Below are 26,688 nucleotides of genomic sequence, written 5' to 3'. Positions count from 1 at the left end.
TTAACCTCAGGAAAAAATTACCTTGGGAAGCTGTGAAATTTCCATGGTTAGGAATAGGCTGGACACTCATTAGTAGCAGCAAAACCAGAATTTATCCTTCTGTGAAATCAGACAGGGAGTATGTGTTTGCTTGATGTACTCCCCAGCCTGTTTTTCAGTCAGAAAGGTTGTAATGATCACATGCCACAGTCTCATTTCCCAGCTGTCTGCCTTCTGCAGGGTGTGACACTCCAGTCACCACTCAAAGTTACCACTGAGCATCGTGGTTCTGGGCTCTGGGAAACCACATGCAGAGGGGTCTATTAACAGCCAGGGTGAGGAGGCAAGAGATTTATCTCCCTAATCAGAGATGACTATTGTGAAGGCTGCTTCTCTACCCATCTTGCTCAATTTATTTATTCCATGGTTTGCTTGCCCTAGCAGCTTCAGATGCTGCTCCTGGACAAAAATACATATCTGGCCACTGTCAGGGATATTAGGAGGCACTACACCACAGAGAGCATCATTTATTTGTTGTTTTATTGAGGTATAGGAAAACAAATCCACAAATATGTTGTATAATTCGAATGACTTCAGGCTTGTGCATGTTGTTATATGCCCTCTGGATACTGAGGGCTAACTGTATAAATTTTGAAAACAATAATGCTTGTGGTTTTTCACGTCAAAAATTGAAAATATAACAGGCTGCTGGGATGAATCTGAAATTTTGGTTTTGATCTCCCTACTGTACATAATTCAGTTTTCTTCTGAAGATGCTATACTGGGGAAAACCCCCACAACTTCAGGTCTCTGAGTTTTCCATCACCTGCAAAATCACAATCTGCTGTTGCTGGAGCTAAGAAGTTAATCTGTACTTCATAAAAGCATTGAGTGCCTCCACATCGCTTAGGACACCTTGTGGTTTATAATAATTTTCCAAAACAGCAGAACACATTTTTCTTCCTTGGATCACTGACTTGGGAGCCATTACACCAGAACACATTAGTCCATTGGCCCACCTCCTCTGTAGATGCCAATTCACTCTGTTTCCCTTCAGGGGGAAGAGGTTTAGCAATTTGCTGAAAATTGACCATAAAATCAAAGAAGAGATGAGACTCAGCAGGATCCAGGGGGTTGCTCTGTGCTTAGTCCTCCAGACCTTCCTGTTCTCTCGGGAGAGTAGGGAACTGTGAGAATTTCCATCAGAAGATGGGAAAACAGGTGGGCTAGTATGGAGAAGATGGGCAGTGGCCAAGTCATGATGTGTGATGAAATATAAATGGACAAAAACACAGACTGGACAGGTTTGCAGCTGCTGAGGTAGCAGTTATTGTGAAGCTCATTTCCTTGCCAGGTGATGTTGTAGGTGAAGATGGGACCTTAAAGCTCACAGGCTGAACTTTTTTTTGGGGGCGTGGAAAGTCTCGTGCTGTGTCTGCACTGAGCCAGCCACCAAGGGGTCTACAAAACCCTGAAACCAAATGTCAGTGCCTGATAAATAAGGGAAATAAACTGACAGGGGCAGGTTTAGATTAGATATTAGGGAGAAATTCCTTGCTGTGAGGGTTGTGAGACACTGGCACAGGTTGCCCAGAGAAACTGTGGATGCCCCATCCCTGGAAGTGTTCAAGACCAGGCTGGATGGGGTTCTGAGCAACCTGGTCTAGTGGAAGGTGACCCTGCCCATGGCAGGAGGGCTGGAACAAGATGATCTTTAAGGTCCCTGCCAACTCAAACCATTCCATGATTCTATGATAAGTGACAGGGAATGGTCGAATCTTTTTGGTTACTGCCACTCAGCTCCTGCAAAATGTCATGCTTGTTGCAATCTGGGATGAAAATTGCTACGATTTGCCTAAATCTGAGGAAAAACATCAGGTCCTTGGCAAGAACAGCCAAGATTTTTTTTCTCTCTCCTCCTTCAGTGCCCTCCCTGTAAGAGAAAGGGATCAGCAAGGCTATCACTATTCTGTGGTCATCTTCTTTCCTGAGAGAGGTGGGGATGGAGTGTCCTGCCCTTCCTCAGGGTAAGAAGAGCCTGGCTGAGCCACCAAGGACATGTTGAAGCAGCCCAGTGAGACATGAGGAGAAAGCATGGAGCAGAACTGATGTAGGGCTGGCAGAGCTGCATTCATTAGGCCCAACAAAAATCCTCACATCACTTTTTCCTTTAATCTCAGAACTTCTGAGGTTTGATATTGACATTTTATAGTGTTTGGGTGATGATTTTTGATCTCCTGAGGTTGGCTAGAGTTGATCAGTTCCATTTTAAAGAATATATTATTTAAAAGCGAAATTGTTTGTATTAATTAAAGATGAGTGTCTGCAGCACAGATAGAAGCACAAATCCATTTCTAAAAAGCAGCAGGTTGGTTTCTTTTGTTGTGGTTTTAAATCTGTTTTCACAGGCACAGGGGGCCTTTCATCATGGAATGTGCTGGAAAGCTGGTCTGTAGATGAGCTAGATGGTAGGCTGTGGTGCTCTGTGTGTGCTCTGCTCCCACGCTTGGGACACTGGAGACCTACTGCAGTGTGGGATCACTTAAGGGGATCCACCTGTAAGGGGAAGGGAGCACTGTCTGACTGAAAACTAAAATCCCTGCCACCTGTGGAAAACTGCTGGGGAGCAGAGACGACCCTCTGCAGCTCAGGAAAGAGCCCATGCCGAAGCAGAGGAATCCTTGAAGAAGATGTGACTCCATGAGAAAGCCTAGAATGAAACAGAGTCCTGCTGGAGACCTGTGGCCCATGGAGAGAGAGAGAGACCTGTGCTGGAACAGAAGGCTCGGGTAGGCCTGGGATGTCAGTGAGGGATCTGTGCTGGTGCAGCTGAATTTGTGACCCTGAGGGACAGCAGGGAATGGAAGACCTGTTGCCTGAGAGATGGACCCACGTCGGAGAGGTCTCTCAAGGACTGTTCTCCTGTGGGAAGGGACCCCCCAGGAAATAGGGGTGGACTCTAAAGCCATTATCCCCTGTGACTCTGTGGTGAAGATCCATGGTGAACAGGTGTCCATGGAAGACCCTACAGGACCTGGGTAACACCCCAGCCTCCGGTCTTAGCCCAGGAGGGGGGGGAGGCCCAGCCCTGAGGCTGACATAGAAAAGAGAGAGAAAGAGAAACAGTTCCAGATGTGACGAATCAGAGTTGTTGTCCAGAGATAACAGAAGAAGAACTTTCTAATGCTGCAAAGTTATTTAAAAGACCTGGAGCTCCGGAAATAGAACAGAAACTGCTTCTCCTCCTGAACTGATACAAAGGGAGGAGGGGTATTTCTGTAAATACATAATATTTTTGCCTAATTAGAATTGTTGTAGATATAGTTCTTTAGTTTTTAATCTTGCTAGTAATGAATCTTAATATTATTCTCCCCAATCAAATATCTTTTGTCTGCACAAACCTTCTCTCAACTTATAGCAGTTGTGTGGGGGGTGAGAGAAAATTGGCCCAGAGCAAACCCATGACGTTTTTGGTGGAGAATGTGAGTAGAGACTGCCAGGAGAGGCAGAGGCCGGATCAAACCACGACAAGCACCTAAAACTCACATAACCACTTGTGAATTTATCATCACATTTTTTAAAATTATTGCATGTTTTTCAAAGTTCCATAGTAAGTCTTCCTGCATAGCTTTAAGACTGAAAGAAAATAGAAGCACCTAACTGGTGCTTTGATTAAAAATAGGTTTCACCTCTCACTGCCCACTGGGACCTTTTCCTGTTTCCACAGCCCGTGTCCATGAAATGAGCTCCTCAAAATACACAGGGAAAGTTTAGGATAAAAATGACACTTGACAGCAGGAGCTGGGATCCAGGAGACACTGAGAGATGACTAACTTTGCTGTGGGGACTGTGAGAAATAGATGTCATTGGACAAATTAAAGGAAGAGATAGTTACCTTTTTTCCTCTTAAAAAGATAACAATAGTTGCTGGTATTAGCTCTTGTCTTTTTATTGACTCAAAATTATTCATAGCTTTATTGTTTTTAACATATCATGAGAGAGCAGAAAATTATTTTCTTAATTAACACAGTTGATAATGTTATCACTTTAGCTGTATAAAGTCCTTCAAAATGAGCTCTAATAACTTTCTGTGAGGTGATGCTGGGTCCATGGATATCTTTTGCTCCACTCTGACATTTATTCCTTGGTAAATTAATCTGCTTCTACAAATAATTGCCACGCTTGAATGTGGTCCACGATTTCTTGTGTTCTCTTCTCAAGCACATGAGAGCATTGCTGCCACAGTAACTTCCACAGAAGATTTCTGCAGCATCTGATGGTAGTTCAGTTTCTTTCATTCCTATGAAACATAGAAGGCTTTTTCTAATACTAAATACCTTTAGGTTTTTCAGAATTTTTAATTTTTTTTTTTTTAATGGTTGGTATTAAAATTTCCATCATTAGTTACAAAAATGCTTTCCTGATTTCATACCACTTTGGCTGTGCTACATAAACTAAATATATCCATTTTTAGCTGCCTAACATAATCATAGTGATTGTTTTCTTACTAATTTAGATGAAGGACTCCAGATTTTGCTGGTATGTGCCCATATTTATCTAAGCTCGTGGAAGAAGGCATAATTCGAATCTGGGCTAGTCTACTTCCTATTTACAGCTTCCCAAATATGTTTTAGGAGTTCACAGGAGCTTGCAAGCAATGAGGGTTGGTACAAGCAGGGATCATTGGCATTTCTATTAAAATAACATTTTATAGTCCCTGTCACTGACTATTAACTTTTAGGAGCTGTGGATCAGAACGTTTATGACTTTTATCAGGCATTTAATATTGTGATACTTCAAAAAGCACGTGTATAAATAAAATCAACAGAGTTAGCAGTTCAAATGATGGTTTCTGAAATAATTCAGCTGGGAAAATGGACATCCCCTACATTTGCTAGGGTTTACCTATTATTATAAAAGTTATCCCTCTCCATATGTTTTTACCCAACATTTAGACATGAGATGCAGATCAAGATTATGGCTTTTTTTGACTTGGAATTACATGAGAACTAATTATTCTGCCTTGTTAATTACATCCTTTTCTGTTTATGTGCTCTAAAAGTGAGATCTGATTCTTTCATAGAGCATCATTTTGGGGGACACAGTTAATTTCTGCCCAATCAGGATGATGAACATTTTTTAAAGCCATAATCTAGTATTATTCCCTGCATTATATGTCACTATAAACTTTTAGTGTGAATCAAGTAGGGTTGGCTTTTATCTTCTTATATCTGAAATTTATTTTTGATTCATCAGGCATTACTACAATAATGAGGAGAGTTTTTGTATCTTCTGGGAAATTTGACATTAATTCCTTTTATTTTTGTTGAAAATTTTCAAGAAATAATTTGCTCTCTCTGCTTAAAGCCACAATAAGGTGCTTCTTTTTTAGCAACCAGATAGGAGTAGTCTGTCACAAGATTAACATTTACAAGCAGGTAAAAAAACTTAGACTGAGCAGAGCAGCAAAATCTTCCATGAACAGTTGGATCAGAGAGGGCTTCCTTGTCAGTCACCTGATACTGACTGGAGTGGGAGATTCTAGTGTGGCTCAAAAGAGGAACATGCCCTTAAACACTTTGCTATTTGTATCAATCTCAAGTTGTGCTGACAGGTCCCAGATGTGCTTTTCTATTTGCATCACTTCAGACACCCAAATGCTGCAGCCACAGAAGAGCTGTGGGACTGTGCAAGCTGGGGGATAGAAAAACATCAGGATCCTTTTAAAGACCAGGCAGAATCTGGATCAAGACCTGTGGCTATGATAGGATGGAGAGGATGATCATTCTGATTGTTTTCTTTCCCAGATTCATGATTTAGTCTATCCTTTTGTACTAGATGGTCTCCTAAGACCACCTTTTTTCAAAGCTAGAGGGACAAAGGGAGAGGGTTTGAGTGCTTTAGGTGTACCTAGGTGTACTTGGCCACACAGGTCTGTTATTGAGAAGACTGTCTGTCTTCAAGATGCAGGAGAGATAGCAAATGGGTAAAATAAGGCAATACTTTTTTCTTCTCACCTGGTCTCCCTTCAAGTTTGGACTTCTGAGAGGCAAAATTTGGAGCTTTCCATTTTGTCCCAGGTTCCACAGCAAAAGGTATGAAAGCCCTGAGAGTCAAGTGTTAAGTTCTTGAGTGCCACTCCTGCCCCACCAAGCATTGGCAAGAAGAATTGAGAGGTCTGAATGCCCTAAGAAGCTCCTGGCTGGATGGTTTCAAGCATGGCAGAAAGGTTTTTGCCTTATGCAAGGGTTCCTCACTTAACTTTTTCAGTTGTCCTGGAGGGATATCCCTCATAGGTGTCTGTCACATTCTCCTGTATCTGGGTTCACTTTATTTCCAGTAGTGTATTTGACCTCAATGACCCATTTCCACACGAAAGGAAATGGAAAGAAAACTCAACAAGCCTTCCTACATGAGTCTATTATTTAATAATGCTGCTTCTTCTTCATGACTGCTGCAGCCAATTGCTATTTATAACCATAGCCAGGAAAAGCTATTTGCATTGGAACCCAACACCTAAACAACTCTAAGGACAATTTATAGATATGAGATTTCACTTATCTTTAAAATTTTTAGAGCTACCATCTGTAGACATAGTACCCCTCAGGACATGAAGAGATTGCTGGGACTGTCTAACTGGTAATTACCAGTTTCTTGGCATTAAGAGAACTGTGTTTATTAATAAAGACAAATAGTACAGTATACATTAAACACATGGAGCAACGAAGATAATCAGACACAAAAGATTGCTTTGTATATTTTTTTCTGTATTTTCAGTCATGAGGCACTCTTAGATCAAGCTGGAAACAGGGAAATCCATAAGATATTCAGGGAAGGCACTTCCAAAGACCTAGATTGAAAGCCACAATACAATGGCACCTGCTCAGATGGGTTACTGTGGGACTGCCACAGACTCACAGAATACACTGAGTTGGAGTGGACCCATCAGGATCATCAAGTCCAACTCCTGGCCCTGCACAGAACCATCCCCAAGACTCACACAGTGTGCCCAAGAGTGTTTTCCAAACACTACTTGAACTCTGTCAGGCTTTGTGATGTGACCACTGCCCTGGGGAACCTGTTCCAGTGCCCAACCACCCTCTGAGTGACGACCTTCTTCCTAATAATCCAATCTAAACCTCCCCAACAACTTTGGGCCATTTCCTTGGGTCCTGTCACTGGTCCCAACAAAGCAGAGATCAGTGCCTGCCCCTCCTCTTCCCTCACAAGGAAGTTGTAACTGCAATAAAGTCTCCCCTCAGTCTCCTCTTCTCCATCTGAACAGACCAAATGCCCTCAGCCATTGCTCATACTGCTTCTCCTTCAGACCCTTCACCACCCCTGTGGCTCTCATTTGGGCATTCTCTGACAGCTTAATATCTTTTTTATACTGTGGTGCCATGTGAATAACAATGTTCTTGGATGAAACCATGAAATAGATCATGGCAGGATGCTTTGCTCAATTTTGAATTGGATCCTGAAATGCCCTGGAAAGTGGCAGAGCAGAAACAAAGATGGGAAGATGCATCTTGTGTATGAACAAAAATATCTTTGCGTTTTTTAACAGCAGATGTGATCTATTGCAAACTGTTCCCTCTTGTTTTTCAGACACTTAACTGGACATGAGTGGGATGGCATCAGATCATAACACTTCCTCCCAGGAAGAATACGTCCCACATTACCTCCAGAAGGAAGACCCCTTTGCATCAAAGCTTTCTACAGAAGCTGACATCATAGCTGGCTTTTATTTGACAGTAATTGGTAATGATTTTATAATTGGTGTCTGAAATATGACTGCCTGCTTGTAGCTCTCACAAAGGAGGCAGAAACTGCTGTGCATTAGATGTGTAATTACATATTTCTTCATACTAGAAAGAAAAATCTAGGAGGGAGAGGAGAAAGTGTATTAGAAATATGGTGTGAACAGTTAGTGGCAACAGACAATGCTGCTCCAGATAGCCACAAGTGACTGGCAGTGGACCTTCCAGCAAAAAGTGAATAAATGTTATATTTTTTTCCTACTGATAAATTACTACCTTACAGTTTAATTGTCTCTGAGCAGAAGTGATTTTTTCCCAGTTATATCTTTTTGTGTCAGTACTCGTCTCAACACCCAAGGGAATGGCATGAGGTGTGTCAGGGGAGGTTTAGGTTGGATGTTAGGAAAAGGTTCTTCACCCAGAGGGTGATGGGGTACTGAAGCAGACTCCCCAGGGAAGTGGTCACAGCACCAAGCCTGACAGAGTTCAGGAAGTCTTTGGACGTTGCTCTGAGGCACATTTCATCTGCGCAAGCAACTTTCTCTTCCGTTTTCTCAAATATGTAATTGGCAGAGGCGTTACTAAAACTCTTGATTGGCTTTTTCTCTTGAAATCCACCTGGAGAAAACCATTTTCAGCCCCAGAGGGGCTGGTGCAAAACCACAGAAAGGTTTGATTTTGTCTTATGGCTTTAGTTCGTGCAGTTCCTCACAGCGATTTTTTCCTAAAGCTGAGCTAAGGACATATAACTAAACTACACCAAACTCAGCTCAGTTCAGACAGCTGAACACCTGAATACAGGGTGTACAGTGATTTCTTGACATTTATTTCAGTTTTGATTCAACCAGAACTTGTTCAACCAGTTCTGCACAAAATACAAAGATCGATCAGTCATTCCTACATTTGTGTTTCTCAATCACTACTTTACATCCCTGCCTCCTACTCTCTAGTACTGCCTGATCCTTTGTTGTAGAGGATCCACACTCACTCCTCCCACTGATCTAAGTAATCTAATCTTTTCTGTAGTGAAGGTATCAGAGTTATTCTTATCATTTCTCTTCTACTTATGCCCTCTGCTTATTTCTCATTTCTTTGCTGCTTGTGTCTTTATTGGAAAAAGAATTCAGAGCAGCAGAGGAGGCAGGTGAAAGCTGTATCTCAGTGCTGGTTTTGGTATTCATGCACTATTTTCTATGTATCCTCACTTTTCACATATATATTTTTTTTCTGCTGCTCTACAGACAGATGTCTTCATTGAACTGCCCAAAAAAACCTCCCCTTTGGGTCCTTATTCACTCTGTTAAGCAAATTTAGCTTTAATCCCAGGAAATATGTTTGAGTAGCTGCAGTGAATCTTTCCAATATATACTGTGTTGCCTTATTATGTTTGCTCTATTTAGGGTAGATTTATCCTGTTCCAAAATAACCCAAAAAACAAAACCCCCACTCCTGTCAGGTGTGAAACATTGAAAAACTCAGATGTAATCAAATTAAGGCAAGGAACAGGAACTAAAAGTTTCCAGTGAAAAGCCAAAAGCAACCATAAAGGCAAAGACTTCTATGAGCAGTGTGAGGAACCCGAAATTATAATTCAAAAAGGTCTGGTGATCATTTTGATATTGGACTTATCAATGAGATTCCCACCTTCCTGATGTTGTGGAATGGATGTCAGACAGCCTGTGGTGGACTCATTGCATCCAGTGGCCCAAGCCAGAGAAGTTAAAGACACAGCTCTGCTGTGTGTGTGCAACTCTACATATCATACCCTACATTTAGATCTGGATTTAAGTTATTTTTCATGTGTTTGTTTTGCATCACATTTGACTTGGTTAGTTACTTTACCCTTATGGCCATTACACGCTCCAGTAGCAGATTTCATTAGAGGCAATTATGGTCTTTACATATGCATGTAAATGCTGCATTTGCATCTTCCTTGGACTTGGATCTATGGAATAAGACATCACTGGTATCTGGCACGGATATTTTTAATTCCTTTTAGCGATCATTGCACTGTTTTTAAGCACCAAGCTGCTGCCCAGCTGTGACCTCAATCATTTCAGCAACTGGTTTCATAATTTCTAGGCCAGCACAGCAATGTCTTAGACATTGTATATCATACAGTAATGCATGTTAAGTTGCCAGAGGCCAAGAGAAGTGCAGAACCCTCCACTCCCCCTCCTCCCTTCCTACCCTTTCGTAGGGATTTTTGTGAAGGATAGTTTTTATCAGTAAAGCATAATTTCACCTTATGTCTCAACCACTTAGAGAGGATATTAAACAAAACTGGTGGAAGGACCAATGCCAGGTCTTCTGTGTTTGTGAATAGATGGGGTAAAGTAGCCTTTAAGCACATTTTCCTTAAAAAAAAAAAAAAAAAAAAAAAAGAAAAAAGAGGCTTTGCTTGGACTCATTCTTCTCATGTGAGTTGTAGCTCACAAGGCTGATTTAGTGTAGTGCCTTGGGGATGCCACCATTAGCTCCTGCTGCTGTGCAGATCCATGTTTTAGTACCCATCATGTTTAGGTGGATAGCAACATTTTAATAATACCTTGGGCTTCCATAAAAAGGAGAACTTAGAAGGAAATTCATCTCCATTGTTCCAAAAAAAACCACCCCAAACTCAAACAACTCAAATTTCCTTTTCCACTAAGTTGATTTCTGACAATTCAAAGCATCCACATTTCTGTTGGGACATAAAGCGCTGCTCTGCGAAGTTCTTGGGTGGTAGATAGTGGAGAAGGAAGCTTACCCTTGTGAAGTTATTCAAGTTCCACACAGCAAGTTTGCTAAGGCTGCAAATTTGCTTTAATTGGCAGCTTTAAAGTTAATCACAGCTCCCAAGTGTCCAAAACAGTAAGCAAAAACTCTGTGCTCTAATAGCTTTTATGCATAGTTGTGCCTTGGGGTAACTCTGCAGTATTGCAGATTTACTTTATAAACTGTGTGTGTAATCTGCAGAAGATGGAAAACCAAGCTGGAGCATTCAGTTCCTGTGAGGTAGGGAGAAAAGGAGGCTCAGGGGAGACCTTATCGCTCTCCACAACTACCTGAAAGGATGCTGTAGCCAGGTAGGGGTTGGTCTCTTTGCCCAACAAGTGACAGGACAAGAGGAAACAGATTCAAATTGTACCACGGGAGGTTTAGCTTCAATATTAGGAAAAACTTACTCACTGAAAAAGTGGTTCAGGAGATGTAATAGGCTGCCCAGGGAAATGGAATCACCATCCCTGTTCAGAAAACAAGTAGACATGGCACTTTGTGATATAATTTAGTGGGCCTGGTGGTCGAAGGTTGGACTTGATGATCTTGGAGGTCTTTTCTGACCTGAATGATCCTACAATTCTGCATCTGTGTTTTTTATTATAACTTGTGATTCAGACTGAACTTGTCACCTTCAGTTCAGTGGTGGCACTGAACTGTGTTCCCTACTCCTTTGCAGATCCCTTCCAAGAAAATTGTGGCCCCTCTTGAGGATGGTCTGTGTGGACATCCTGAGAGCAGGGAGAGGGAACCCAGGAGGTGGGAAGCCAGGACTGCTATTGCACATCCTTTTGCCCTTGAGGTGTGTAAGGTGCACATGAGTTTAAAATTTCTTTCAAAGAGGGGAGGAAGCTGCACTATGGCTGAACAAGGCTAGGATGCTACCAGGCAACTTGGCAGAGCTTTAGGGTCAGATTGGTTCTACAGCTGAAGTATTGAGGTTTGAGATAGAAAAAGTACAAATTTTTTGCCTTTGAAGAAAATCAGAGGTCTTGAACAATCTGTGGTAAATTTTCTGTGAGCACATGGTCTTTCGTCCTGGCTAGTTAATTTCTGTGTGAAGTTGTTTTAATTGTCTAGGAAAAAAAAAAAATCTAACCATGCATGTGGTTTTGAGAATCCAATTCTTTTTATTTTTTTCACTTCCCCCACCAGCTTTTTCATCACTGGCTTGATTGATTCACTGTATGACCAGGCAGGGTGACAAACTACTGAGCAGGGACCCGCTGGCTGCCAGCTCCTCTGAAACCCTGTGGCAACTAACTATTGATTTGCAAACTCTTGCTGCATGCTTCCTCAGCATGTTATGAAACAGCTTAATTGAAAACAAAATCCTGAACTATCTTTTTTTTTTAAATTTTATTTTTATTTTATTTTCTCTAGTGGTTTAGTACCGCTGTCAGTTGGAGAAATGAAAGCTTATTTCTTCAGTTTACTAATTTTAAATACTTTCCCTCTCACTGCAGTTCGTGTGTCTCAGCCTGGCTCTGTCTCTGCAGGCCTCACTTTTTTAGTTATCACATCCTTGGCTCTTTGTATCTATGTAATAGTGCTACAGTGCCATGGACAGCTGTGCCCTGAACTGGTCACTCCTGGGAAAGAGCCTTTATTTTATATCTGAAGAGTCTTTTCCCCTGTTTCTCACCTACCAGACCTGGAGATTGCACCAGCAAGGTCTCCAGCTAACTGCGAGGAAAATCATTTAATAGAAGGGGAAATGGAGCATTAGATGCTCCTCTAAGGAGATTATAGAGTTTTGATCACTGAGGAGTTAAAAAAGAATTCAGATAAGCAATTGCCAGATAAAAGCATAGACAAAACCCAACATAAATTATCACTGGACCCCTTCCAGATGTAGGATTAGGAGGTCAGTGGGCTGGGGCTCTCTGGAACATTGATATTAATGATGAGCAGTTGCTTTAGAGGCTTGGCAGAGATGGAGACGTCTCTCTGGACTGCCAGTCAGTTGAAAAAGATTCAGGAAAATGTCAAGTGCTTTCAAAAAGTATTTCAAATTGGATGCTGACACTCTAGTTATCCGAAATATCACTGGAGAGAAAAATGGCATTAAGAGAGAAAAGGATTAAAATATATAAAAAATTCTCACAACATTGAGATTCATCGACTTAGCTGCAAGGAAGAAAATAGTTCATATGAATACCTCTATCTGCTTATAATTCAGATTAAATTTGCAGAGCCATAAGAGTAGGTTGTTCTTTAAATTTAATTCACCATGGGTAAATCAAATTTCCTGTGAAAACTTGAGATCAATAATAACCCAGCTTCTGTCCTGCCTGTTTTTTTTTTTAATAATGTAGAAAACAATACTGTCAATATAAAAATAAGAAGAGGGTCCAATTAGTGTTGCATTTAATACCGAAAAATTAAAAAACAAAGTATTTTTGTCCTGAGTTTGGTAAACTCTTGGTCCTATGTCTTAGTAAATAGTCTGGTTTTAGCCTCTGAGAACCATTTTTCTCTCTGCCTCATGGAAGGTTCCAGGTTGGGCTTCTTGATTCTTTGAGGACATGTCACCCTTGCAAGGGGATTGTTCCATTGATGGGCCCAACTAAATACTTAAATATCCATTTAAATACTGGACTATTAATTACTGAATTACCAAATTAATTACTTAATAATTAAATTCCCATTTAATTACTGAGCTTCAATTCCTTAGGTCTGGCCTGACAGAAGATTCTGATGAAAATTATGTGGTATTCAAAGGTACAATATTTGGGAGGTCAGAGTTGCTGGGAGGCTGGAGGGCTAATGGAGTCTTTAGGAAACATAAAATACAGCTGAGTTTGCCCCAGCAGAGCCATGTGTACGAAGGCATCACAGAAGGTGACTTTGCTGCCTCATCAACAGAGGAAAGTTGGGTTATTTATGACTTTTTTTAGTAGTGTGGTGAGTTGGCCTCAGCTGGCACCCAGAATGACCCTCACAGTGGGACAGGGAGGAAACAGGCAGAGAAAAAGCAGTGGAGATGAAGACAGGGTGGAGGTAAAGACAGGGAGATCCATCCCCAGTTACCGAAGTGGCAAACAGGCTCATTGAGGGGAATTTACTTTAGAATCATAGAATTAAAGAATGGATTGGGTTGGAAGGGACTTTAAAGATCATCCAGTTCCAATCCCCAAACTTCCAACTGCCAAAACTTAACATTTAATTACTGTTTATGTAGGGAGAAACAAAGATGATAAACATAAAGTACTTAAGGAAAACACCTTTTCTCACACTTCTCTGAGGTGAACTCCTCTCCAAAATCTTCCTCATTGACATCGTATGTGCCTTTGGTGAGACAATGTCAGGGCAGGAGGTTGGGGTTTCTGCCATTCTTTGCTCTTCACTCTTTTCTTCTGTGTCTCCCTCCTTCTTCATCTCCTCTGCTCTGGTGTGAGGCTCTATGGGCAAAGGTTCCTTTGGGTTTTCCACCTTTGGATGTGATTCTTGCTTCATGAGGGGGATGTTGTGTGTGCTGTCCTGTGTTTCTGCTGCAAAACTCTCATGCTGAGCTTAAACTCAGACATGAGTTACTGAAGAAACATTTTTCTTTAAGGGAAATGGAAACCCTACAATTTGTGGTACCAGTGTGATTAATTCAATGGGTGATTAATCACTTCCACTGTGGTTCCCTGTAGTTGCTGGGGTGGTGATATGGAAAAAAAAAAGTCATCCAGCAAGAAAAGGGTCCTGCCCATGCACTGAATTCCACCTGGAAGTTAAAATCAGAATAATCAGATTAATTTGATTATTTTTCTTTCTTATTAGAGAAATTAATTTTATTGTAAAATTTAAGATTTTTATATTAATATCTTAGTTTACATCCCTCTGCCTCTGATTACAATATTTAATACATTTGACTACAGACAGCTGCAGACAGAATTTCATTCCTGTGGCTGTATAAATGTTTGTGAGAAAAAATGGGATTGATGATAACAGAGGAATTATGGGATTTCTATTGAGACCATTCAGTCAATAGTTGTGCAGGCTCAGGTGGTGAAGGCAATGCTCTGCTGCAGAGGGGAAAATAGTATTTGCTGTGGGAGGGAGGTGTCTGCAGCTGATGTCTCTATGAGCTGCATAATGACAATGAGATGACCATGTTTCGGAGTAAAATGTCCAGTCTTAGGACCACAGGTTCAGGCTGAAAATAGCAGGGAATTTCACAAGGAAGGTGGGATATTGCTGGTTTTGAGGAGGCTTCTAATTTGATTGTTATTCTGTTTTTCATTATTACAGGGATCCTTTCGACTCTGGGAAATGGGTATGTTATTTTTATGTCCTCAAAGCGAAAAAAGAAGTTGAGACCTGCTGAGATAATGACTGTTAATTTAGCAGTGTGTGATCTGGGCATTTCAGGTAATGTCATGCCTTTATTTTCACTCATTTTTACTATTCCACCATTCTTTCTGGCAGCAGCAAGAGACATTCCTCTGAAAGTCAAGGGAGCCCCAAAGACCTTCTGCTACTGATATTTCTACTCTCTTATTTGCATATAAATAACAGGGACGGATAGAAAACAACATTCCTGAGCAACTTGATGGGAAGAAATGAACAGTACAGAGGAAAAAATAGGATTGATTTTGTCAATCAGTCAAAACACCTGTTCATCCCAGCACTGGGCAGCTCTCCAGTTTCCATGTGCACCCTGGCACAATAACCACAAAATAACTCAGTATTACAGGCACAGAAAACTATGTTTTCTTGCTGTAGGATACAATAGAAGGGATCCAAGTGCCTCAAAAATACGTGTTTGGCCAAATAATTGGAAAAAACCAGTAGTCATCAGCCTACCAAAGCTAATAGTTTTCTCTCTAGTGACCACCCTCCTTTATCCCTGGATCAGAAAAATAAGCATTTGTCAATCTGTAAAGTAAGAGCAACAGCAGCCAACTGGGAGGATTTTTATTTCAGCCCCACAGTCTGGATATCCTGGCATGGGAAGAGAAAGCTTTGGAAAGGTTTATACAGAGTTGCAGAGTCAAGAGCCTCTGGAGATTGTTGTTTTTGGCTCTTGACGAGTCTCTCGCTCAGCTGCCCATAGCTACATGCAAATACAGCAGAAGGGCTGGATGTCCTTTAGAAAAGGATATTTTGGATGTCAGGCAATCCAATAGACCCAGGTGACCATGGGATTCTCCCCCCTGCAATATAAATGGCAATATATTCCCATGCTCCCAAAGTCATCTGTCCTGTGTGTGTTGCATACACTGGGAGCCCTGCCTTCAACTGCAGTGCACCCTTTTCCTGCCCTCATCTCTGACAAATGGTTTTGCTCTCATCCAAATGTCCAAAATAGCACTGAACAATATAAAATGGTGGCTCCCAGTCTCCCCTCACTGATGCTCTCATGGCACAAGGCTGAGGATCTGCTCACCCCTGCAGATTACAGGGGTTTTGATCAGTAAACATGGATTTCTGAAGCAAATATAAATTCAGTAGATGTTAGTATAAATATCATTGCTACCACACAGAAAAATCCCAATGATTTCTTTGGCATTTCTACCATGGAGTCACTATTTCCATCTTTCAACATTTGGAAGTTAAGGATTAAAAACCATAATGTTTGTTTACTCTTCTGGGATGCTCCCATTTCCTTTGTGTCTTTAAGAGTCTGTCTTATAAGTCTCATGTTTGACTCTTATGATAGTCAATCCAGTGAGAGGAAGTTTTTCAGGAGAATTTCCCCAGCTATATATTTTGAATGTTGCCAAGAGAAGGAGTGGCTACTCCATCCCTGAAGTGTTCAAGGTTGGTTTGGATGGGACTCTGAGCAGCCTGGTCGAGTGGGAGATTTCCCTGTCCGTGGCAGGGGGCTTGGAACTATTTGATCTTTAAGAACTCTTGCAAGCCAAAGCATGCTATAATTTGATGAGTTTTAATAAGTATCTCTTAACCACAAAAGCTGCATGTCCCAACCATGCAAATTACGCCTATTTTGGGAGCCTTCCTAGCATGAGGGCTGACAGCTTCTCTGTTAAGGTCTGTCACCACCATATCACCTGGTCACCTTGCTTTCTTCTATGGGGAATCTCAATCTGTGTGTTTAAGTTTTGGAATTAAAAATAATTGTGATTGGTAGATCCATGCAGGTTTTTTCTCCCTTCTCTAATATTTTTTTGCTAATGGAAGATGTTCACCTGAGAAATGTGATGTGTTTGGTCTGCTGGACTGATCGGAGTGAAGATAGGATTTCCCCTCCCCAAAATTTTCATATTTCACACACTTATCTTGGCATCTTGTTAGAGAAACGAGTTCTGCCATGGCTCTGCTTCCTGCAGATTTCCACAGGGTGGCACCAGCCCCTTGTTCAAAGCTGCATCGGGCTCTTTTTGCACTGACACCGTGCTCTGAGCTCCTCCGAGTCCTGCTGCTGAAGAGAAATTTGGTTTAGTGCAAATAAATGTGTTGGCCTTTAAAGCTGGCAATCATTTACATGAGTAAAGTTGCTGGCTGTTAGAATATGTCCTAGACCTTACCATATTTAATGTTTTTCTTGAAACTTAATCACTGAGGTCAGCTCTTGCTTGAAAAATTAAAAATACATTTATTCTGCTCAGAGAAAAGCACATCATACATTGACCCGAACACAACCTTCAGGCTCAGGCAAAACTTTCCTTACAGACTTAGGCTAAAGGAAAATAATCCCAAAATACCTTGTTTAAAAAGAAATCTGTTTTTGAAGGGTTTTCAATCATGATGCTTTTGGCATAAAAGATGGAGCAGAGGCCATTTTATGCAATATTTGATTTTATTAGAAATATTTTAATTTTCTGCTAATACTGAAAACAGAATGCTTAGTATTGTGTTCAATCTGATGTGAAATGGAATATTTTTGGGAACAACCAAAAACATTTTCCTGCAGATCACTTCAACAAAATAAGACTTTTATCTTGGCTTCTATGAATAGGTTACCTTGTGAGAATTGCATTTTGCAAGACCCTCTTTATAAACCAATTCACTGAGCTGCTATGACATTACAGACACTGTGGTTCAGCCGGGGAAAATAGCCCAGGGCAGCGGAGATGTTTTCAAATCCTTGAGGTGCTCTGGCTACTCCTGTGCAGGAAGGAATACAGTCACAGAAACCTGGAGTTCAATATTTAATGCTGTTTGAATATTGCAGTTGAACTGTTCAGGCCTGAGAGCATTTCAGGTCAGTCTGGTAAGTAGAAATGAAGGATATGGAAAACATGCTGATGTTCCTAGATTATAAATTTTTGAGTTTTCTGTTCCATTGACATTGTTTTTTTTCTTTGTCTGGTTTTTGACCAAAAAAATATAAAATATTAATAATCAGGAGGTAGTGGTAATTTTCTAACTAGAATATTGCAAATTTCAAACTTCCTTATTTTTACAGTGTTTACAAAACATATGAATAATTTAAATTTGATTTAAGGTGGGAATGGAACAACATTTGTCCCAACTTCACTTCTTCCATAATGTACCCCTCAGTTTTACAAGTGGAGGAAAGACCTAAAGTACCACTAAGACAGAGCCTCAAAAATATTATATATTTCCCATCTTTTTGGGGAAGTTTAGAAGGTTTTGATGTCTGTGACCAGGTTACTTGTTGAGAGGCACCAAGGAAATGTGTGGCATGGACAGAAGCTGAAGCTACTTCTGCAGCTGAGCCATAGCAGAATCTTTCCTCCTCATTTAACACTTGTATCCTACTGTTGGGCCTTGATAGGTTTGTAAAAGCCCTTTTTAAAGGCAAGTTTCTTTATCTTGTGTTTCAAGACACTCAGTGGACAATCCTAGGGATGTAGATTAGATCTGTGCCTGTTTCAAGCCCTGACTTGCCCATCACCTGTACTGTTTAGATACTGACATGTGTTTGCATGTGGAATTAACATACTCTGAAGTTTTCATAATGGGAAGAGCTTGCCCATGTTGGGTACCAGAATACTGGTTTACTTCTGGTTCCTGTGGCCATAGTAAAGCACCTATTTCCAGCAGTTCTGAAGGCTTGGCTCATCCTACCACAGCTTTGATGTTGTGGGCTGTAGCTAGAGCTGCCTTAGGCTTAGTTCTGTGGATGGAGAGCACACAAATCATAGAATCATAGAAGACTTTGGGTTGGAAGGGACATTAATGATCATTTGGTTCCAAATCCCCCAAATGGGCAACAACACCTTCACTAGACCAGGTCGCTTGAAGCCTCATCCAACCTGGCCTTGAACACTTCCAGGGATGGAGCATCACAGCTTCTCTGGGCAACCCATGCCAGCACCTCACCATCCTCACAGTAAAGATTTTCTTCCTAATATCTCATCCAAGTTTACCCTCCTTCAGCTTTAAGTCATCACACCTACTGTGCCTGAAGCCCCTCTTGACATTGCAGAACACTTTGCAGTTTTGTCCAAAGGAGAGGGTTTGCCTTTCTGAAAAAGGGTGGTTCTATCAATGATGGGTTTTATCAGGTAAAGTGACATTCTCTTCTCCTTTTCTGAAGTTGTAGGCAAACCTTTCAGCATCATCTCCTTCTTTTGTCACCGCTGGATGTTTGGATGGATAGGCTGCCGCTGGTATGGATGGGCTGGTTTCTTCTTTGGCTGTGGGAGCCTTATTACCATGACAGCTGTCAGCCTGGACAGGTACCTAAAAATCTGCCACTTGTCCTATGGTAAGACAACTCTATATTTAGAAATAACTATATTATCTGTGACTATAGAGGAACTATATTAAGTGCTGTAGTTTACTACACTGAAATCATATTTAAGCTCTTCAGAATGTTTTTGTTAAATATAGAGGAAAATACATAGATAAGAGAAGCACATTTTCATTAGCCAAGTAATCCCAGCTAAATTTGCTGGACATAACATCTTCACTGTTGTCTCTCTGCTGTCTGCTTAAGCCATGAGTTTTCATAATCCATCATAGACAAACCACTTTATGTGAATCAAGGACTATTAACATTAGCACATTCAAGTATTGCACATATTCCAGGACCTTATGGACCAACACATAGAAATATTCCCTATTAGATGCCTAAATTCCACTAAGATATGTGTCAAGCTATTTAAAACATCTAAGAGATTTGGATGGGTAATAATTCATAATGTGATATCATCTCTCTAATATGGAGATGGAACCCGAGAGGATGAAATGAATTTAGCAATAAAAGTTGTTACCATCATATCCATCAATATCTTGTATGCCTTGAACATGATGTATTATATGCTTCATTCTTTCCAGTAAAAAGAAATTGTCACAGTTTAGAAAAGATATTCTTCCTGCTTTGGAAAGGATTAAAATCCCATCAAAATTCAGGGTGACTTTATATATAAGAAACACCTTGCCCCTGTGACTTGAAGGATACACAACAGATTTCTTTAAAATGAGATATAATGTCAATCATGTAATGTTAAGTTATAAGGAATGTCTCTACAGCTAGGAAGTGTAAGCAAGCCAGTCTGTGTAAGCAGTTAAAATCTGTGGTAGAGTTGCTAAGATGTGCTATCATAGATCCTGTGCTATCATAGATCCTGTGCTATCATAGATCCTATGCTATCGTAGATCCTGTGCTATCGTAGATCCTGGCATCTTCTCCCTTAAATGGGAGTGCAGGGAAGGTCTCCTTAGCTGAGTGTTAGATACGTCATTCACATTAAGTGGGATTTCAGTTCTTCCTATAGAAGTCTTATCAAAATAATTCAGTGGCAACCCAAACCATGGACAGTTTTTCACAGATTTGGTGAACTGATGTGAATGTTTCTTGCCTGGCTGCGTTCATGCCACCAGCTCTGGTATTTAGCATGGTGTCTTAGTACCCTGGGGACAGAACACTTCAAAACCTTTATGCTCAAGGGCTCTGATCATGGTTGTCTATACCAAATGATGGAGACCAATAAACATATTTATCATACTCATTCTAGGAGGTTAAATTAGACATTATCTGTATAATGACTAAATCAGTCATCAGGGACCTGCACCACCAGTTTTTTACTTACATCTTCTTTTCTTTTTGGTACTAGGTTGCTATGGTTTGACAATAGCTGTGAAAAGAATATCACTCTTTTAATACTCATGCTGTTGTTGCTTTGTTTTTCCATCCCTGAGCACAACAAACCACCTTTCTGTCTCTCAGCCATCATACAAGAATACATCATTTGTCAGGCAGTGTTCATTTTCCTTCCAGTGATCTGGGAATGTAAAATCAGCTGTGAAGGGAGAGTGGTCACAGGTGCTTCTTTGCTTTGATTCTGTTTTAAGTCATCCTGAAATCCAGAAGAAAGCTCCTCAATGTTAGTGTGAAGTGAGTGAAAACTCCCCTGTGAGTCAGGAACTGCAAACAAGTTGGACCTTCCGAAGTGGAAGGGCCATTGCACCATATTTCAAGTTTCTGAATAAATTACAGATTTTAACTTGTTAGTTCTATCCAAATCAAATGTTGAACATATGTGATGATGGAAAGCTTGTAAACTGAAGCTTTTTCCACATGGATTAGAGCTGTATGCAAGACAAGCAGAAAGACAATATTCCATATTCCACATCTCCAGAGATACATTTAATAAAATTAGGATTAATTAAATAAATGGGCAAGAATACATGAAAACACCTATTATGGATACTTCTGACAGGAACTCATGGTGGTTTTCTGTACTGGAAAATAATGACAAGGTAAAAATATGTCTTATTCTCATTCCTTCTGTAGAGCATATCTCATTCCCTCTGTAAAGCCTTTTTTAAAAGTCACTTAGTTTAATAATTTATGTTGAGAACTGTCCTGAGATTGAACTTTAGCCTGGTATTACACAACAGAAAGAATAGGAAATAATGTAAGTTACATTGCACAGTTACCATGGATGAGCCCTTGTACTGAGTAATGAAAAGCTGAATTAAAGTCTTAGTCCTTCATGTAGGTTGAACCTCTGTCTCATCTGATCACACACCATGAATACACTGTTAGTGACCACAAAGCAATTTCCAAAATTACTGCACAAGATTCCCACAATGTTGCTGGCCTGGTTGCTTGGATTGCTTTGGTTTGGACTCTTCTCAGTTGTAAATCACCACAACTTAAAGCAAAGACCTAAAGTAAAGTCAGGTGGAGTCTTCCATACGAGTGTGTATTTGTCTTTGTGAGGCACAGCATGAGCTGGAGGGCCTCACTCAGGGTCACCAATGATTTCTGGAAAGAGGCAAGACTAACACTACAGAGTTGTTGCCAAACAGTTGACCAAACTCATACTTCATAGAATCAGTGAACAATAGAATGGTTTGGGTTGAAGGGACCTTAAAGACCATACAGTTCCACCCCCCCAACAGGGACAGCTTCCACTAGACCAGATTGCTCAGAGTTACATCCAACCTGGCCTTGAGCACTTCCATGAGACATGGCATGTTCAGTCGTGCCAGATACACCTGGGCATGAGCTTGCATCTCTGGAATTACCTTGCAGGTACCTGGCTGAAGAGACATCATGCATTTATCTGTCTGGCAATAATCTGGGCCTATGCTACGTTCTGGGCTACGGTGCCTTTTGCAGGGGTGGGGAGCTACGCCCCTGAACCATTTGGGACCTCCTGCACTCTGGACTGGTGGCTGGCACAGGCTTCGGTGGCTGGACAGGTTTTTGTTCTCAGTATTCTTTTCTTCTGCCTCCTGCTCCCAACTGCGGTGATTGTGTTTTCCTATGTCAAAATAATTTTGAAAGTCAAATCGTCCACCAAAGAAGTCGCTCACTACGATACCAGGATTCAGAACAGCCACATACTTGAAATGAAGCTGACCAAGGTAGGAACATTAACCTCGGTTTCATTTGCTGGGTCATAGAAGCAGGTTTGGAGACAACAGTATGATGCCCTGAAGGTGGTTCTTGTAGATTTCTCCTTTGTTGTTGTCAAGATGGGAAAAACAGGAGTGGAAACATAATTCTGTGATTAGGGCACTCGAGTCTCTGAGATCATGATTCACTCTGAAGCTCTGACACAGCTTTCCTGTGTGACCTTACAAGTCATATGATCTCCCTATGTCCTTTGTTCTCCACTATAAAATACCCTTTGCTTCCAGGAACAGTTGTAAAGACTAATTTAAGGCATTCGAGGTACACAGAAATTATTACAGAAAACAGATAAAGAGCAGATTTTGTAGCAGGGAAATAAACCTTTCAGACAGTTTACGTTCCTCTGTTAATGAAGATATAAACCAAAATCAGTCCTGTGACACTGCAATTGTTTTTATGCAAATAATTTATCATTTAAGTTCAGCCTTGTGATAAAAATGCACTGAAGTACTAAGATTAATTTTGCATCTTAGACCATATCCTGTTTTTCCTTCTGATTGAATCTGTTTTCTCTTTGGCAATGGTGACAACCATGAGCCTTGATACTAGTTATTGTGCCAGCAAATCTCTCAAAATAAAGACTTGTATTGAACAAAACCAGATTCCTTAGCTGTAAAAGATCCACCAGCCTCTGTAAGCCACACCAAGAGAGAGAGACAAGCAGCAACTTTTGCTTGGCTGATCAAACTTTGTTCCATTTCTTTTTGTGAGTTGAACTGAAAGTTATATAACATAGAGCAATAAAGGACAATATGTCTAAACATATTGGAGAACCTCAGCTGGTACCTGTACAGCCAGTGCTGCCAATACAGCTGGTACAGCTGTACTTGCCTTTCAAAGGGGTGTTTCAATACGGTACATTTTTTGTGGTTATTCAGCAAATTTCCTTTGAAGAACAATGCAAACTTTTGATTTGAGGCTGCAGATTTATTTTTGCCATATTGGAGGGATCACATAAAGCTTCAGTGTGATCTGAGTTGAAACACTAGTAATTGTCCCTCCTGTCTTGGATCCACAGTAGGGAACATAATGTTGGGATAAATAGAAATATGGAAAATGAGTCTCCCTTCTAACCCATTTGACTCCACAGCACGATTTATAACAAACAGGCTGTGTTTGAGACCCTTGGCTCACGTGCACTTCACTTCCTTCAATAACAGACAACAAAAAAAAGTACAAAAAAATGTTATGCAACATCCAAAATCCTTTTGCTGTCTGGTGATTGTTTTTCCCCTAATCCTGCTAATTGCCTTATTCCAAATGAGTGCACTTGTACTACCCCCAGTCTGGATGCAGCAACAGCCTGTCAATGGCAGCAGTATAATGGCAGAGGTTCTTCAGGATGTATTATTGCATGATGTCATCTTAAGCTTTACCAGGCTGTGATTGAGTGTAGACAGGCTGGTTCCAGTAAAATATACAAATCTCAAATCTTAGCCCCAAACACTTTTTATTTAATATTTAAACTAAACTTTCTTATGGTTACATTTCCTTGCATTATAAGGAAGTCCTTTACTAATTTACTGGGAACGTGTTATCAGAACTGAAGTATTTTCTGGAAATATGCTTTTTTAAACTATCTACATATCTTAATGGAGTACAAATCCGTGATGTGGGTTAGAAGAAAGATAACTAGACATTGTACTAACATTCTCACTCTTAATTAAATTCCCAGTTTTCAGAAGATCTTTTTAAAAACTTTTGCAGCTCTGCTATAATCTGTATGTTATCCAAAAAAAAAAGAGATTCTGTGTTTTGAAAGGACTCTCCTCCTTAAATAGTTTAAATCCAGTGTCAAATGATTATTACTTTCTGAGATCTCATTTAGTTTCCTCCTATTTAGCCAGACTTTATGGCATTTTTAAATGTCTGTGATAACAGACTCATTAACTGCTCTGTGGCAGGTGAAAGAAAAGCAGGCACAAGATAAAGATGTGTGACAGATTTTCTTCATGTTGTAAATTTACCTGAAGCAAGTTTTTATTCTTCTTTTCCATTCAGTGGCATGTTCCCTTGTATTCTGCCCCGCTCTGTGCTGTGCTTCCAGTGTCTGACTGTGCTGGATAAACCTCCTCCTCTCTTTTCTCCTCTCACAAGGTGGCGATGTTGATCTGCGCAGGGTTCCTCATTGCCTGGATCCCCTACGCCGTGGTCTCAGTCTGGTCAGCCTTTGGACAGCCGGATTCAGTTCCCATTCAGTTTTCAGTGGTACCAACACTGCTTGCAAAGTCAGCAGCCATGTACAACCCAATTATTTACCAGGTCATAGATTGTAAGTTCGCCTGTTGCCGGTCAGGAGGACTGAAAGCAAAGAACTCTTTGAAGAAATCGAGGTAATGTCTTCTTTGAGAAGTAGGATGCCTTTAAGTACACAACATTCCAAAAAATACCAAACTAAGATCTACCAAGAATCACAGCTCTATGAATCTTATTTCTTGTTTTTAACCATGACTTATTTAGGGTATTTCTTGCCATGGGAATTTATGAAGTGACTCTGGGTGTATAAAGAGAAGCAAGGAGACAATCCTTACTTTCAGATCCAGCTGCAACTCCATTGATATTTGGAAAAAAGGCCCACTGGTTTTAGTGGTTTTGGGATCAAGCCTGTCTTCTTGTTCCTTTTCTTTCATGTCATCATATGAGTTACCTCCGAAAGGTGTTGATGACCTCTATTTCCAGTGAAGTAAATGGAAGAGAATTATGCTAATTCCATACATTCCAACCTGTTAATACTGTGCCTTTCAGCTGCAGAATCAGCAAGGAGAGACAATAGTTCCTTAATCACCCTGTAGGTGACATTCACCCCAAACTCAACAAATCAAAGTATAATAAGGTCTCATAAGAAAGCCCTTTTCTATTTACAACTTTCAGGTGAAATTTACGCTGAACACCAGTGGAGTTCCTGAAAACCCTAATTATGCCCTTGGAGGAAAAGTGCTTCTAGTTCTGCATTACACCAGAAATTACCTTAGTTCTGTGATTGAACAATGAGAAAATCATGGATGTTGATCTGACAGTGTAGACTGATACAAAGGCCATTAAATAGTAGAATTCCAGTAATTTTCTTCAAAGGCCTAAAATATATGTGCCTCAGCATGTGCTTATTAGAGGCACAAAGGACCATTTTATCATTCCTATTATTCCTTTACCACTTCCAGCATTTTTGATGTGTTGCTCAGAATGAGCCAATATCCTGAACTTCCGCAGCTTCTCGTAGCAGGTCCTGCACTCAGATTTACCTCATCTGCAGAACATATAGAGTTTCTATATGTTGTAAACATTTGAGAGGCTGAATTTATAGTTTACCTAAAACCCTTCTACAGTTTTAGTCAAATGAGAGACAAATCCAAAATAGCCTTTGGTGGCTGGATTTGTGTTTAACCTCTAAGTTATCCCCCTGAAGGAGGTTTCACTTAGTCCCTGATGCTGAATGCAAGTTGGCTTTCCTAGGTCTGTGCAGTGAACAAAATGACCTGGAGAAACTACTTCCCAGAATTATGAACTTACTTTCCAGCTTGGTACAAACAAAACTATCATTGTACCTTCTCCTTCCCACAGGACATACACCATATCTGCACACACAGACTCGATGGTGGTGAACGAAACCCAGCTGGAAGCATGAAGGCTCATTTCAATACAGCAAATGAAAACCTGATGACAAACAGCTCTACTGGCTCAAGCTCCTCTTTCTGTAAATTAATTAAAACACAGTGACAGTTTTATTTTACTCCCTAGTCCTGAGTACAATGTAGTTCTTTGCATCCTGACCAAAACAGTGGGATTAAAGTTGGGCAAATATTTTGAGTACTCAGAGGAAGAAGAAGCAGAGAAATTTTGTTTCTATAAAAAATTTGTGTTCACTTCAGATGCTATAAAATGACTTTTTTTTTTTTTCTTTTCTTTTTATGACTAACAGAAGTGATAGTTTGGATGATATTTTATTTTCCCTCATGGGAAGGAAAGTATTCATAAAGGCCAGTTTTAGTTTGCCAAAGCTAATCTCCCTAAATTCCAACTGCAGTCACTGGAGACCTGGAGCATGAGAGAAAGGATTCCTTAGGGGACAAATCTGAATCAGAGCTTCACTTATCAGGGCTCTGAATTACACAATGGGGACACATTAGCCCTGGTTATCCCTGGTGAGCAGCTCTCCAAATCATGTGGCCGCCAGCTTTCTTAAACCCACTTTGACTTCAGTCCTTCAAGATTCAGAAATATTTTGGTTTTAGTCAAGACAAGATCAGAAGTATTTGTGAGAAAGGTCACAGCAGTGGTAAAGGAGTCGTCTTTCAAGTGCAGCTGCAGAGTAATTTTTGAGCACTAAGTGTTGGAAGGATGAGGATTAGTAACGATTTAGGAGAATGGCGGTTGGTCTCACCAAAACAAAGCTTGTTA

At 40.5% G+C, this 26,688-nt stretch overlaps 1 protein-coding gene across 1 annotated transcript in view; it reads left to right on the top strand.

The window, feature by feature from the left end:
* The window catches only part of OPN5 (opsin 5), a 29,057-nt gene extending 3,059 nt beyond the window's left edge, over nucleotides 1–25,998 (top strand). The window contains exons 2-7 of the mRNA XM_050315785.1: nucleotides 7,588–7,740; nucleotides 14,742–14,861; nucleotides 18,961–19,131; nucleotides 21,910–22,244; nucleotides 24,391–24,626; nucleotides 25,852–25,998. Of these exons, the coding sequence (XP_050171742.1) occupies nucleotides 7,602–7,740; nucleotides 14,742–14,861; nucleotides 18,961–19,131; nucleotides 21,910–22,244; nucleotides 24,391–24,626; nucleotides 25,852–25,915 (1,065 nt within the window). The 5' untranslated portion in view covers nucleotides 7,588–7,601 and the 3' untranslated portion in view covers nucleotides 25,916–25,998. The remainder of the gene's footprint in view (nucleotides 1–7,587; nucleotides 7,741–14,741; nucleotides 14,862–18,960; nucleotides 19,132–21,909; nucleotides 22,245–24,390; nucleotides 24,627–25,851) is intronic.
* Nucleotides 25,999–26,688: the final 690 nt, after the last annotated feature.

Source organism: Myiozetetes cayanensis, unplaced genomic scaffold (assembly GCF_022539395.1).
Source record: "Myiozetetes cayanensis isolate MyiCay16 unplaced genomic scaffold, myiCay2020 scf2-11, whole genome shotgun sequence".
In the NCBI taxonomy this organism is placed as follows: domain Eukaryota; kingdom Metazoa; phylum Chordata; class Aves; order Passeriformes; family Tyrannidae; genus Myiozetetes; species Myiozetetes cayanensis.
The sequence above is the reverse complement of the archived record's forward strand: the minus strand, read 5'-3'. Positions and strand labels throughout refer to the sequence as shown.